The sequence below is a fragment of the Lonchura striata genome, chromosome 2 (assembly GCF_050655825.1).
Source record: "Lonchura striata isolate lonStrDom1 chromosome 2, ASM5065582v1, whole genome shotgun sequence".
Taxonomy (NCBI): Eukaryota; Metazoa; Chordata; class Aves; order Passeriformes; family Estrildidae; genus Lonchura; species Lonchura striata.
Window position 1 is genome coordinate 131,001,692 of NC_140704.1, and position 15,190 is coordinate 131,016,881.

The window sequence follows — 15,190 nt, forward strand, 5'->3', positions numbered from 1 at the left end:
ACACACATATATGTGTGTTATTCATCAGTACTGTCAGTAGAGATATTAATACACTCTTAAGAAATAAGAAAGACTTCCAAAGGTCTATAGTAGTGGTTCTTCCAAATATAATGAAATATGTTCCATCACTGCAGACAATGCAAAATTAAATATGCCTTATGGATATCTTGCATTTATAAAGCACCTTTCTTCAAATAAGTCCACATAATATTTTAATACCAACTATGCAATGACCAAAGTACAGTGAAAATTAAATCACCTTAAAAGACTCTGTGGTTGATAATGTAATACATTTACAGAAAAACTATGCAGCAGTTTTACATTTCATGAGGAAAGAGAGAATTTTATAAGAAAATAAGGTAAGAAACACACAAAAAAATAGAAATGACAATTTTCATAGAGACCAAATATTTTTATTACTCTATTTCTTCCCAAGAAGTTAAATTATTCATGAAGGATATATGATTATTTCAGGAAAAAACATAGAATTTAATATTTAAACACCTTTTCTTTTAGGGTGGCCTAAAGCCATCAAACTGAGAATCTGAATCCCTTTTGTATTTATGTACACATCTGATGAGCTCGCTTGGATGCTTGTTCTCTTTGTGTTCTGTCCCCTAGACCAAAAGGACACTCTTCTCAGACTAAACTATAGGTTCCTTTGTAAAAGAACCGTGTGTTTATTATCTCTTCAAAGCACTACCATCATTTTTTCCAAAAAGCATTACTAGTTTTAGTAATAATGACACTGAAGGAGAAGACACTCTTTGACATCACATGGACATTTTGAGCTAAATCACAAAAGAAATCTAGATGAGAACCATGAACATATACATAGAATTTGCCTTATTGGATTCTTCACTTTGGTCTATCCATTGCTATTCATGACAATGATATTTAAAATAAAAGGGAAAAGTTTTAAAACAAATTTTGCTTTTGTAAAGAGGATATAAGAGATAAAATCATGGCTGTTCACATTAGTTTTTGTACTTACCTTTAAGGCTAGACAGGCTGTTATACAGATTTAGGACATTAAGGTAGTGTGATGTATAAATATTTTATAAGGAAATGTAATATTACCCCAAAGACCTAGGATCAGGTGTATGCCAGAATCATCAAGAGGGAAAATCCAGAGAGCTGTTTTGAGGTTAGTTTTATATTTTAGCTATCCCTCTGTGGTATTAAATGTTTGTTTAAAGGAAAGGTTTTTTAATCTCCCTGTCTGTACTGTGGTGATTTAAAGCATGTTTTCATTTTATCAGAGTTTTAATTAGGAGAGGGGGTATAGTTTCCATCCCTCCCATGCTGGGTTTCCAGGGTTAATTTTTTATCAGCTTCTTTACAGCTGCTTGTCACCCACTTTCAAGCACAGACACTACCACTACCGTTTGCTCAACAGATCCATTTTATCTCCCCTGCCAGTTGAAGGAAAAAAAAGGACTCAAAGAATGAGTATGTACAGAGCCCTTTGAAGTACTAAAAATGAAAGAGACACAGAGGTCTATGAAGAGCAGTCATGGAAAGCTGAGTTCTCTGTTGACCTGGGATTAAGGTCATTGATAACCTGAGATTTACTGAGATGCCTTATAAAAATTCACTTACAAGGGTTTGACAACGACAGAGATGTGCATCTTCAATCATTCTCTTCCCATGTGGTTTATTTTTTGCCAATTCATATGACTGGACACAGAAGGCTTCAGATGTTAATGGCAGTTTCAAATGCAATGATAAAGAAGTCATGCATTTTGGACCTTACTAGTTGGTACTTATGGTGTGAACAACAGATGGCATCCAGTGAATGATCCCAGGCCAGCTCATTTCTGTTTCAGAAGATCATTCAAAATGACAGCTGTTGCACAGCATTGAGAGGCATATGCTGTGATGTATGTAATGCCAATACTTTTCTCTGTGCCTCACAAGGAATAAAAGTCAAAGCAATGTTATGAATAGATCATTATCAGCCATACCCAAAGAGGCAAAGTTAACTATTATCAAGATCAGGTCATACTAAAATAAACAATGGTTATGCACAAGCCATTGTAAATTACAGCACTACTAAGCCATGTACTTTCTGCATATTCAGATTACTGAAGTAAAAGGAAAGTGTAGTTGTGGGAACAGGCATAGGTAACTGAATTTTTCACATAATTGCTTATTAAGAAGCAAATTCTTTCTTAGAAAACAGAGAAAAGGCAAATTTATCAGTATTCTGTGGAGACAGGGGAGCACTGAGATATCTAACATATGTAAGCAAAGCCTATTGATGCTAACTAGCAGGAATTTTATTTAACATTTGCTTCAGAAGACATGTTTAGTCTGCTATAACTGTGTTGATTGTTAATGAGAAGTACTGTATATAAGAAATCCAAATGTCCCATCTGGCTGACAGATTTCATTTCAGTTTTTTGTTTGGTTGAGTTTTTTAGGAGATTTTAGAAGGTTCATTGTTAGTCTTGATTTGGATTTTTTTTTCTGTCTCTCACCTGGAGGAAAGTGGGTGTCTTGATCACAGAATTGATCTGATCAACATTCTGTTGATCAGAACACAATGTAGGAGAAGTTAAAGCTGAAAATCAGTGCAAAAGATGCCCAACTGTGATGAGAATGAGATAATTTTATTTCTAACATATTTATGAAATTTTAAACATAGTACAAATTAGTGCTGAAGTCAGTATGCTTTCATATAGCTCATATTGCACTTACACTAATAGTCAATAAAACTTCATTAATTGTGATAATAATGGAAAGAACTATGACAAAATTAATCATATTTTTTATTCTTATAGATAACTAATGCTTCTTTGGAGTCAAAACCTGTGCCCTTGGCATAAACGACCACTGTGCTTATTTTGCAAAGATTTTTTTTAAGATCTCTTTGATAGGTTTGTTATTTTCACAAAGAATAAAGCACCGCATGTTTAATGAAGTCTGAAATTTCAGAATGTTTAATCTTTCTGCTTTTATTCCCTAATGTGGGGTCTAATATATTAAGAAGCAGATTGGCAAGGTCAGAAACTGAGGGTGAAGCAAGTGATAAAAAAGCTAAAATGTCTTGCTTCTTGAAATAATGCTTTGTTAAATATCATCACTGTAGGGAAACAGCTGAGAAGGATGAACCATGGAATTATTTCAAGCCTCTCAAAATCCATCTATGACATTCCAAAAAAAGTACTGGAAATAAAGGACATCTGTATTGCTATGCTTCACTTAAAATTACAATATTCTATATATTCTTTAGACTGTTTAACTTGCTAGTGACTACTGCCAACAAATATGCAGTTTTTAGCAACTAGTTATTCCTTTTATAGATTCTGAATTCTGAATAATTGTGCTTCATGTGTTTTTGTCTGTATTATTTGCAATTATGGTGTATGTGTAGTGCAAGAAGTGTGTGGCATATAATCACTGTGTTAGAGTGATGAGATGAATTTCCAAATTTTTAAACCATTCTATGTAATTTAAATCAGCTAAAAATAATTAACATCTAATCCTGAATGTTGGTTTATTCCAGCCAACATTCCTCTTAATTTTGGTCTTTCAAGCCTGTATCTACTCTTTTTCTAGAATCCTAAAATTACTATTCATGGTTCCTTTTTCCCCATTCTCTATTTCCCACATCAAGTTTCTGTCATTTATCCATTCCATGATCCGACATTATGGTAAATCTATTTTTCAATATAAAACTGTCAGGCCATGGGGTAAGTGCAGTAGAATGTTATGATGGAGACACTGGTAGTATGAGTTTTACAGCACCATTTCTATTGCTACATTTGGTTTACCGTAACATTCAACCGCACAGATGGCTTGACAATTTCATTTTTAGCACTATATAAATTCCCAAAGGTACACAGAATAAATTTTACTATTCACGTTTTCTCATTAAAAGAAAAAAAGAAAAGGTATCTTTCTGATGCCATCTTATTATCATTCAGCATGGATACTGATAATGAATAATAACAAGAATTCAAACATCTGTTTTTTATAAGCAGCTATCCACCAGATTGCTCTGTATTTTATGAGTATGATCTGGTCTGCTGGGGGCTGATGAGTCCATCTGGCAGGGAACAGGAAGAGCATCTTGGTCATAGGCTTGGCAAGCTGGTAAAGAGGGATTTTAACTAAACTTGCTGGTGGAGGGAGAACCTCAATCCATCTCACTCCTACCAGTTTGATGCCAGTGCCAGCAAGAGATGTCCAGAGCCTGGAGAGAGGTCATAGGTCAGCAGGAGAGCACCTGAAACAGCACAAAAGAATTCCAGCCACTCTAGCCAGTAAATTGGTTTCACTGGGGGCTCCAAATTAAATGCCTCTATGGAAACACACATATTATAGAATAACAACAGGAGCTTGGGACGTGCTTGGAAATTTGTGCACACCTGCAGGGCTGTGATCTTACCAGCATCACAGAGATGTGGTGGGATGGCTTCTACAAATGAAAGGTTACAACGGAAGGCTACTGTCTCTTTATGATGGATGGGCAGGGAAGAGGGCATGGGGGTCTTGTTGTCTGTGTCAATGATCTGCTAGCATGCATGGAGCTCAGCTGGGATGCATGAGGAACTTGTCACAGAATCAGATCATCGTGTTCAACCTACGATCAACACTACCTTATCAACTAAACCATGGCCACATCCAGTTTTTTATTAAACACCCTCAGGGACAGTGACTAAACCACCTCCTGGGCAGACCATTCCAGTACCCATCCACTCTTTCTGTGAGCATTTCTTTTCCCTAATGTCTAGCCTGTATATTTGTAGTGCTCTATGGGTCAGCACTAAAGGGAGGGCAGGAACAGTGACAGTATAGTGTAGGTCAGAGGGGTACATAGTGACATTAAACCAGTACAAGTCCTCTGCTGGCGCTTAATCCATCTTTTCTATTTTATTCTCTGAATAACAAATGTAGACATTGGCTTAGGTATGTGCTTGGCTAACACATCTGTATGCTAGACTTGAGATTTAAATTTCCTTCTAGAACTTATTTGTTTGGATCAATTTTAGACTGGTAAAGCACACTACCTGGATAAGGTATTCTACTTGCTCATCATCTTAGCAACAATCAGCTTGCCTATTTCTAGCACCTCTGAGGGGAGGACATGTACTCTTTTCTCAGGAAATTTTGTGATTGAATAGAAGAAAGAAGACAATGATCATTTACCTACAGTCTATTTATACAGATTTCTGTAATCATGTTCCACAAGGCAGTTGAGATCCTTGGAACAAGAATTTTCAAGGACACCCACACAGAAGACAGCTGAAATTTTTGATTCTGTAGCAGTGGAAAAACACGAATTACACTGATAGAAGAAACACCAACAGGTAGATATTAAGAGTCATGAAGACATGGCAGAGAAGCAATATTTTTTTTTTAATTGCACAAGGAAATATAAAGACTTTTGACCCTGGCAAATAAAGGGATAATACAAATGCCATTGGAAAAAATAATAGAAGGAATTTTGAAAAGAAGCAATATGGAAAAAACCCTACAGCAGAATATCTAAATATCATATGATATCAGCTAGAAGGCACAAAACTAACTGGTCTGAAATAGATAGCATAAGGTGGGGATGATGTGAAAGTAAAACACAATTCTAACTTCTAAAAATACAATCCTACTGTTCCTGCTTGCTTTAATTAATCTTGATTTAATTTCCCAGAGAAAAAATAGAGGAGTTCCTTCCTCCTTCTGTGGTTTATTATATGTAACCCAGAAACTACAGGACTAACCTATTCCTCTAAGACCTAACAGGAGCCAGTCAGCAGTGGGTGAAGAGTTAAATAATGATGAAACATATTTCAAGGTCACTGGGAAGGAAAAGAAGCAGTTATAACAATAAGCTTGACCATTTCTGTCTGGGGTTCAGATAATGGATGCCAGCATTATCAAGGCAGAAGTCTGAAATGCCCAGGCTAGCTACTTTGTTCTTTGCAGAAGTGGTACAAAGGAATAGCTACAGAATAATATTTTTATCCTTCCATGTCTTATGGACCTAAAAATCAAGCAGTGGGATGGAGATTTGGAGGTACCCTAATCATGATTCTTGACCATATAAACTTTCCAGAGTTAATGACTTAAAGGTTATTTTATGGCAACAGAAATAAAAGCATTTGCTGTATTGAAATAGAAACTTCACTACATGTAATATAATTTTCCTTATGATTCACACAAAAAATACAATTTCACTTTTAGCAAAACATAAACTTCATTGTACTGTTATGAAGTGTTTCTGCATGTTATTAAATATTCTTCATTTAACATTATCAAGATCCTGTTTCTGTAGTTGTCGTGGTTTGACACAGAAAAAGAATTTTTTCCGGAAGGAAGAGGTCAATTTGGATATTGACCAATTGAAGGTGGACACACCTCTGAGAACACAGAGGGGTTAAAAGCAGAATTCCCAGGGGAACTCGCTCTCTTTGGTCCCGGTCAGCCGCAGTGCAGCCTCTCCCCTGCCCGGCTGTGGCTGGGTGGGGAGGGGAAGGCCCATGGCCTGAATGAGGTGGGACAAGGGTGGAGGGACTGGAACCCCCTGCAGATGGAAGGGTGGAGAAATCTGGGATGTCTCCGTTCCCCCCCAGAGTTTCTCTCCCGAGAGGGAAAGAGACATCAGCAGTTCTGTCGGCAGTTTCACTGTGGGGAAGGAGGAGCTGGGGGGGCCGCAAGGTGCCCAGATGCCCGTGGGAGCCGCTGGAGTCTGGGCATCGAGCTATGCAGGGTGTTCAGACTTTTAACCCTTCCTTGAGGGAATGAAATCTTTGTGCACTTCCCCCCCCCCCCCCCCCGGCTTGAAAGAGAGGAAGAGGGACACCTTGGACCCTGGGATGTTAGAAGGAGAAATTCTAGATGGGAGGGGAACAAGGAGTGGCTTTTGGCTGGACTTTTTCCTTGGTAGCCACTGACTGAAATCAATCTTCTCCTTCAAGAGAGACTGTATTCTGGGAGGATGCCAGCAGTGAGTCAAGAGACCTGCTTCAGCTGGGAAAAGACAGAAGTGGAGTGAACAGAAAAAAAGTTAGGGGGTTTGTGGTGGTGCCCCCTGTCCTCAGAGAAGGAGAAGAAGATCTTTGTTCTTGGACCCTCGGCCCCAGGGGAAAATGGGAAAATAAGGAGGACTGTGGTCCCAAAAAAATGAAAAACTGAACTGTTGTTTTCTCCCCTCTTGGCAGGGCATCCTTGAAAGGAAAAATCCTAAAAGCAGTCTGTCCATCCATGCATTGGTGGTGAGAGCACTGTGCATGGAAAGGAGAAGGGTCACCATAGCAACCTTTTCTCTGGGCGGTGCCATGTGTGACATGGAAACACAGGATGTTCCAGCTGTGTTTCTTTGGGGGGTCTGTGGCACAGGAGAGACTCCTGTTCCCTCGATGGACTGGGTATCGATTGTCTGGGGGGTGGAAACCTGATTGGGGTCCAGATTGTGTCTCACTGTGGTTTGTTGGAGTTGGGTGGTGGGAGGAGGAATGCTTTGCAAGGTTTTCATTTTGATCTTTGTGTGCTTTTTTTCCTTTTTCCTTTCTTTCTTTCTTTTGTAGTAGTAGCTTAATAAAGTTTTTTTCTGTTATTAAGCTTGGGCCTGCTTTGCTCTGTTCTCGATTCCACTTCACAGCATTCAATGGAGAGATCACATTTTCATGGGGGCACTGGCATTGTGCCAGTGTCAAACCATGACAGTAGTGAATGAAATAGTCTAACTCCCCATTCAGGACTGCACTTGTAGAAATTAATTTTTAAAAATATAACAACTTTAAAAAATCTACCTTTTTTGTACTGAGTTAAAAAATTAATCATTCACAACATTAAATAGCTGAACGATTTTTCACATATTTGTTATCTATTCAGTTTCTTCTCTCAAATTATTATTTTATAAAATGTTCTTTACATAATTTGAAGATTTTGTTACTAAGTATGCATTTGTTAAACATATAAGACAACTTAATCATTAAATCTAAATAAGGTACATGTTCAAGAACTTTAATTTTGAAGAACAGTTGATATCTGGAGTGAAATTTGAAAAGAATTGTTAGCAACAATTTGATCTAAATCACCTATTTTGGGGAGTTTATGCTCCTTTCAAAACACTAAATACACATCTATAAAAAAGATGATATTTCCCCACATGAAACTCCTAACATCACAGGTCTTAGATGAAAAAAATACAATGCAGTACAGTGAGGTATATTCATTGTGTCTTCCTAAAACACATTTAAAAAGATATTTCATAGTAGATCACGTCATTTCTGTCTTTATTCTTTCAAATTTTTATTGAATATATAAGAGCAAATGACCTGATGCTGTGAAGGGTAATAATAAATTAAAAATGCAATTGCCAAAGTAGAAAACGTTAACATACATACTCTTCATTTAGCTACCAATTTGCAACAAGATTTACAAATCATTAGTAAAAATAAACAAGATGTGTTTCAAGAAATCATTACACTCAAAAGTGTTGCACAAAATCTTACTTTTGTTCTTTCTTACCTTTAAAGAAGACAAAATTCCCCTCACTGTTTTCATAAACTGCATCAATGCTGGGAGGCAGCCCCCTCCAGAAGTATGTAATCTGCATGGGGTATCCATCCATCACCCTGTTGTTTCTGACTCGCCAAAACCACTGATCCTGGAAACCAAACATACACTTCTTACTACATTTATTTGTGCTCAGCTGCTGTCTTGAAAATACTGAACAGACTAACATGGCATTTTTAGAGTAGACCTTTTGCTAAGTGGATAAGCACATTGTGTTTGCATTTGCCTCACATTACAAATGTTTCAGAACTGGTTTTTGCTGAGGTGGGGATAAGCTGCACACACAGACCAGGTGTTTGGAGCAGACAGCCCTCGGCAGAATGTACAGCGTTATAAGTAACTCTCTCAACTTCATTCTTATAATTTAAAATTTGTGGTCTGACTACAAGTGGTTTTAGACTGGACCATATGCTTATATGCCCAAATTAATGGGACTATATACATACTTTGAAGACCAATTAATTTTGCAGGTCATTTTTTTGCAGTGGCTGCTAACAGTGAAAGGTTGATAGATAGATGTGTAACATTACTTCATCAGTGCAGTAGGAACTATGCTTTGACGACAGTTTTACTGTAGTGAAGGTTAGTAGTCTTTCAAGGGACATTAAATAGAATGGTCAATATTACAGCCATATATATATATATTTATATATAATAGGTCCTAAATCCAGCTAAATCCAATACATGGAACATTAAATGGGTATCAGTAAAGATATTATCACTGTACCACTTCAGAACTTTTCATTTAGACATGAAGGATAGGGTATTTAACTTTTTACACACATTTGAACGTTTTTCCTCATTATTATTATATAAAACAACCCCCTTTAACAATAAAGGAAGTGATGTTCTGCCAGAATCTGTCTCAGTTTATATGGCAACTTTTCCTCTTTGTAAGGAACACACATTTCACAGTGCAACAAAGCCTGTAAAATCATAAAGTCAACAAATATCTTCTAAAGAATGGGTTGTGTTTCAGTTAGTGATTTTTGGAGTATGCTTACATTATTTTATTTTGATAGCAAGACAAATAAAATTATAATTTGCAGAATTGGCACTGAGTTGTATGTCAAAATGTATTTCATATTTTATATTGCTGACTTGCAGTATAATACTTAGAATATTCTTATCTATTATTTGCTCAAATTCCTTAGCAAACCAATAATTTTTCCTGCTATACTATTAAAATCTTGACAATAATACAATTATGACAAAAGTGGAATGTTTGCTTCATTCACCATTTCCCCTTGAATTTGTTTTTAAATCTGTTTATGTGTATACATAGATGTATATAGGTCATTGCCTTTAATGTTGAAATATTCTATTCTGAGGCATAATTGTGAATATAACATGCTGTGTTCTCCTGCTGATGGAATCTCATAGACTTCTTATTTTCCTCATCTATTTTCAGGATATGTACCTGTCCTTGCAATAACCATGGACAACAGGGTATAGCTCATCAGCAAGGATCCTACAGGTTTCCACAAAACTAACATTTTGAAAAATTTATAATTTTAGCACTTTTATGATCTTATATAAACAGACAGAGGCTGGTACATGATTTTTCCATGGATACAATTTCAGGGAATCAGCAAATGGAAATGTCTGAGGTCAGAATTGAAAATTTGGACCATTTATAAGTTTGGGGAAAGTAGGCATTGGCAGAGGCTGATAGAATAATTTGTTTATGCACATTTAATTTTCCTGGGTGACTTATCCATGAACATGCTGGACTCAATGGTTTTAGACTGACAGAATTATAACTCTGGAACTCAAGAAATGCAGCATGTAGCTGTAAAGCATGCCAAGGACCTTTCTGAAGTATCAGATGAGACAGGCTCTGCTTCTGGAAAGAATGTCTAATTTCAGCACATATTTGTAAAAGTAATTAGTTTATCTTAAAAAAAGTTATATTTACCAGCAATTTTATCATCTGCATTTTGATAAACATGTACATTTGTTTCAAGTATTTTTAACAAGAGTTTATCTCTTATTGAAATTCAAAAGAGGCATAGTCCAAGACAAAGTATATTCACTCTAATAAAGTTCTTTCACACTTTAAGCAAATAGCTTGAAACAATTTCTCTGGTGAAACACTTCTCACTGTATTTGTTTATGTTGAATAAACACAGTTTTGTCTCTTTTGGGAAATGGTGTTTATTGAGAATCCCTTTGTCCTTCCCACTATGTTGGTTAAATATACTTTTTATTATTTTGTTTCCCCAAAACACATTAACTACAGCAAACAGGTTGAACACAATTTCTCACATGCACTCCAATGCAAAGCCTGACAAATGCATACATTGAATGCATAGATTTTAGTGTCTTTCCTTGCAGGCTGGCAAATGCCTCTTTGTTAGCATCTGTAGATACCCAATTGCTTCAAAAATATGGATTGCTCCTGTGCAGCTGAGATTCTGGTATAATAATGGACCATTAAATATTATGACTATAAACATACCAAATAAATTAGACTGGGGCAATTATGCCCAGTTCAAAAAGCAAAGCTGAAACAAACAAAAATCAACACTTAATTAAGATAGAACTATATATCTAAAACCCATAAAATGGCCTTTGAGTGAGGAGAGACTGTAAGATGTTTCAAAAACTCTATGATGAATAAAGAGTAACAGTTGAATGAAGGAGCAGTACCAGTCACTCAAATTGAATGTTTTGACATTTTATTTAGAAGATGGAATATTTTTGAGGAAAAAAAAAAAACAACAAAAAAAGCTTTTTAGAGAAAAAAAGTAAACAAAGGTCATACATAAATCATTCTGCACTGTCAGTAAATGCTTCACATATTTTTTTCCTTTGCATTTAAAGGGACTAAAATATCATGTATGATCATAGCATATAGTTCCCTCATAGCAACACTTCTTTATTAGCTCAGAGAATTTTAAAAGGAAGAGAGTATTAGAGTAAAAAAATCTGGCTCTTAATGTGTAATTTTCATGCTTTATTGGTAGATACAGTCTCCTCCCAACCTTAGAATATACTTTTTTAGTGATAATTGTGTTCAATTGTTCTTTAAGCTTAATTCTATTAATGCTTAAATATTTACTCCTATGAATAATTAGTTTCCATTTCAGTATTTATAAACTTAACTGTAACTTAAATGCATTTATAAACTTAACTGTAACTTAAATGTATTTCAGATTCCTTAAGGGACACAACTGATGAGTATGAGAATTAAAAAACATCTCCAAGTATTTTGCTTTATCCATAATACACAAATTAGTAGAACCTTTAGTGCAAAATTAATGGACCTTTCTTGTCTAGAGCACTGAATTTTCTCTTATGTCTCTGGACCAACAACCATTGCCAATGTTAAAGCATTAATTTGCTACAGAATGTCTAGAGCTCTGACCTTTATTTTATACCTAACAAACTCTTGCTACGATTCTTTAATGACATGTGACACTCTGACTCAAGGTCAAATGATACACTAAAAAAAGAAAGCCTGCACAATATGATAGACATTCAAAAAAACCTACAAGAAGCTAGAAAGAAGGAAAAACAATCAGAAATCTTTGAATTGGTACCTTTTTTAACTACTTAGGAATGAAGGCAGACAGAGAGGTGTGAAACAAAGCCAAAGTGCAACTGTAAACTATATTATTTTGACTATGATTATAAAAATATGTGTAAACCCCCAGTAATTTTGAAATATATTTTGCATTGTACAGCAAAAATCTCTGAATTTCTGCCTGACTTGATGTCTCAGTGCATATATATGATGCTGTTAAGAGTAGTTCTCTAATAGGATAGAGTGAGATGCAAAATTTAATAGCTACAGATGATAGGGAGAAAAGTTTTACTATTTCTAGATTCCACAGGATAACTGTTTGGCCTATTTAATTTGAAAAAAGAAAAAGCCAAATAAACATCATACTTATGCCCTAAATAAATGTCAAACAAATAGAATACTAAATTTCAATCAATACTGCAGCTTAATATTATTGACAAAATACATCAAGGTATCACACTGGGTCTTGTGTTCTCCCACAAGAATACGCTGATCATGTGCAAAAGCAAGCCTCTGTCAACGGAAGATTAAACGTACCCAGGAGCTAAGCAAAAGAGCTGCGACAGACTGACGCATTCAGACAAATTAATATCCTTCTACTTTTTTTTTTTTATTCTAAGTATTGCAGAAAAAATAATAAAAGAAGCGAGTGCAAAATAATATACTAATATATTTTTAACAAATTTAAATTTTTCTCTTAGAGAAAAGGAAGACTTCCAGTTATATACAGAGAAGTTGACAAAAGGACTGTGATCAAGGAGACAATAAAGTTCCCCTACTTCTCTTACATCCTTATGGGATATTAAGAAACTGAATTTGGGAAATGCAAAGTATTGTTATTGTATCTCAACCAAAATAAATTTGGAATATCCTTTTAAAAGTCTTGATCTAATCTCAAAAGGCACTTTTCCACATCTGCTTCATCAGGTCATGAATTTCATCAGGAAATCCCAATGTTGGTAATAACTGCATTGTGGCATGTGGAATTAAAGCCTTTGTGCCTGCTCATTTGGGGAATTCCACTTTCTTTTAGTAACATCCATTTTCAAATTCTGAATTTGAAATCTATAGCATTTAAGCTAAAGGAAATTACTGAATAAACTAGGAAAACAAACAAACAAACAAAAATTTTTAACAACTTTCTGGGAAATAATTTTAATGGAGCAGAAAATAGAAGATACAGTTCAGTTCAGGGGGTTTAAGGCCAGAAAAATTCTCAGTACAATTCACCTATGAGAAGGATTCTGAATTTATTTTTCTTTTCTGTTTTGCTTTTTTTTCCTCAATATAGAATTTGCAATGAAACTTATAGACTAGTCTTACTTCAGTTCCTACTTAATCCCATAGTAGAAAACAATTGGCTCTGTTGAGACCAGAATCAGCCATTAAATAGATGCTACCAATCTATCTCATTTTAGGAAACAATTGGACTATTTATACAAACAGAGCTCAGCTCATTATGAAGCTGGTTCACATTAAGAACATACAAAGCTTCTTTAAAATTACAAAGGATTGTTATCCATTTATTAACAGATGGATGTGCAATGCATCACTTATTTGAACTTAGAGAAACATTTCATCTTTCTTAATGTGTCTGGGACAACAGCACAGTTATCCAGTTAGAACAGGGCATAAAGGTTTTCTGAGAGCTGTGGTGAGAAGTCAGAGCATAAAACACCACTCAGAAAAATCTCAGCACTTCCTAGGTTGAGATCCTGAGCCTTCTGCTGATATCCTCACTGGAAATGAAACCAAATAATTGGATTCAATACAAAGATATGCAAAGACATCACCAATTACTTGTTCTGTTTCTTCCTTACTTTCACAAGTAAGGAATTTACTTTGACACCAATTATTAAGAACAATTATATAAAATACCAACTATTTACTGTTGGTACATAGTCAGACACTGAACTCCTGTAGACAAATTAAAAACATTGTTTGCTATGACCTTTATTATTTTCCTTAACAACATGTTACGGCTAACACCATGAACAAAGCTATTAACTACTGTGATTCGGCATAGGAGCAAGTGAAAAACTGACAAACGTTTCCCACTGTTGAATATGGGAAGTGTTAAACTGAGATTGGTTGAAAGTATCTGTCTTCAGCTAAGCTGAGGTTCACTGGTGCAAATACATTTTCAAGAGAAAATATTATGTAGTGATTTTATGTAGGAAATCTTTGCTAAGGAGCATGCTAAGCATTTTTTCCTAGTATCTGTTCTTATCTCCTCTTCTGTATTACTGAAACAATAAAGTGATGTCAAGTAATTTATTCAGGGTCCAAAATGGCCTTACGTTAAAACTTTTCTTCTTGGTATCTTATTCTGAGTCCTAACTATTGGCCTGAAAAGTCTCTTTCACTAATTTGAGATATATCAAAACTACTTTTGATTGTTCATGCTGAAATCTATAGCTATGCTTAAAATAAAAAAAAAAAATAGAAGGAAAAATAAAAGGGAAAAAATTTTAAAAAGGCTAAAGCAACCCAGAAATTAGACTTCAAAGATCAGGGAAAATATGAAAAGAACCCATTTATTTTCAGAAAGAACTCAAAGGGTTATGGTATTTCATATGCCCTCTTACTCTCTTCACAGGAGAAACCTCTAGTTCTCCTCCCTCATTTGTAAATAGGTCCTTCATGGACCACATATACAACAAAATTGCCATGTGTAGTCTTGCTTATCTGAAATTTGGTTTATGCATTGCCAGAACAACAGGATAGAGCAAGAGGAACTGTGCCTGAAGCTGGAGCAAAAATACCCTTTACCCTCAACATCAAATTCTAAAGTATCGTCGATTAGCCAAAACATATCTGAAACATATCCTGAATTTTTGTAGTAATTTCAATAAGCTGCAATCAAGTATTTCCACTTCTAGTGCTGCACAGTGATAGATCCAGGATGCAGAATTATTCCTCATTTATTTTGTCTTTTAATTTCTTCCTTTCTCTTCTCTCTAATTTTCCTTATTTTACTCTAACTCTAATGTGTACTTTGGTCATTTTTTTCAGGGTGCCAGTGCCCAAGCACTGGCAGAGGGAGCAGCAGGGCTGACCTGTGCTGGAGGACTGCAGGGAATGCCTGAGCCCCTCAGCCAATCTCCTGCCTCTATGGTACTATATTTAAGAAAG

General features: G+C 35.5%; 1 protein-coding gene across 3 annotated transcripts in view; it reads right to left on the reverse strand.

Moving 5' to 3' along the window:
• Positions 1-15,190, reverse strand: part of MMP16 (matrix metallopeptidase 16) — a 164,309-nt gene that overhangs the window by 12,506 nt on the left and 136,613 nt on the right. For all 3 annotated transcript variants that reach the window (XM_085572311.1, XM_077782977.2, XM_021543180.3), the window contains one exon: positions 8,479-8,617. In XM_085572311.1, the coding sequence (XP_085428437.1) occupies positions 8,479-8,617 (139 nt within the window). The remainder of the gene's footprint in view (positions 1-8,478; positions 8,618-15,190) is intronic.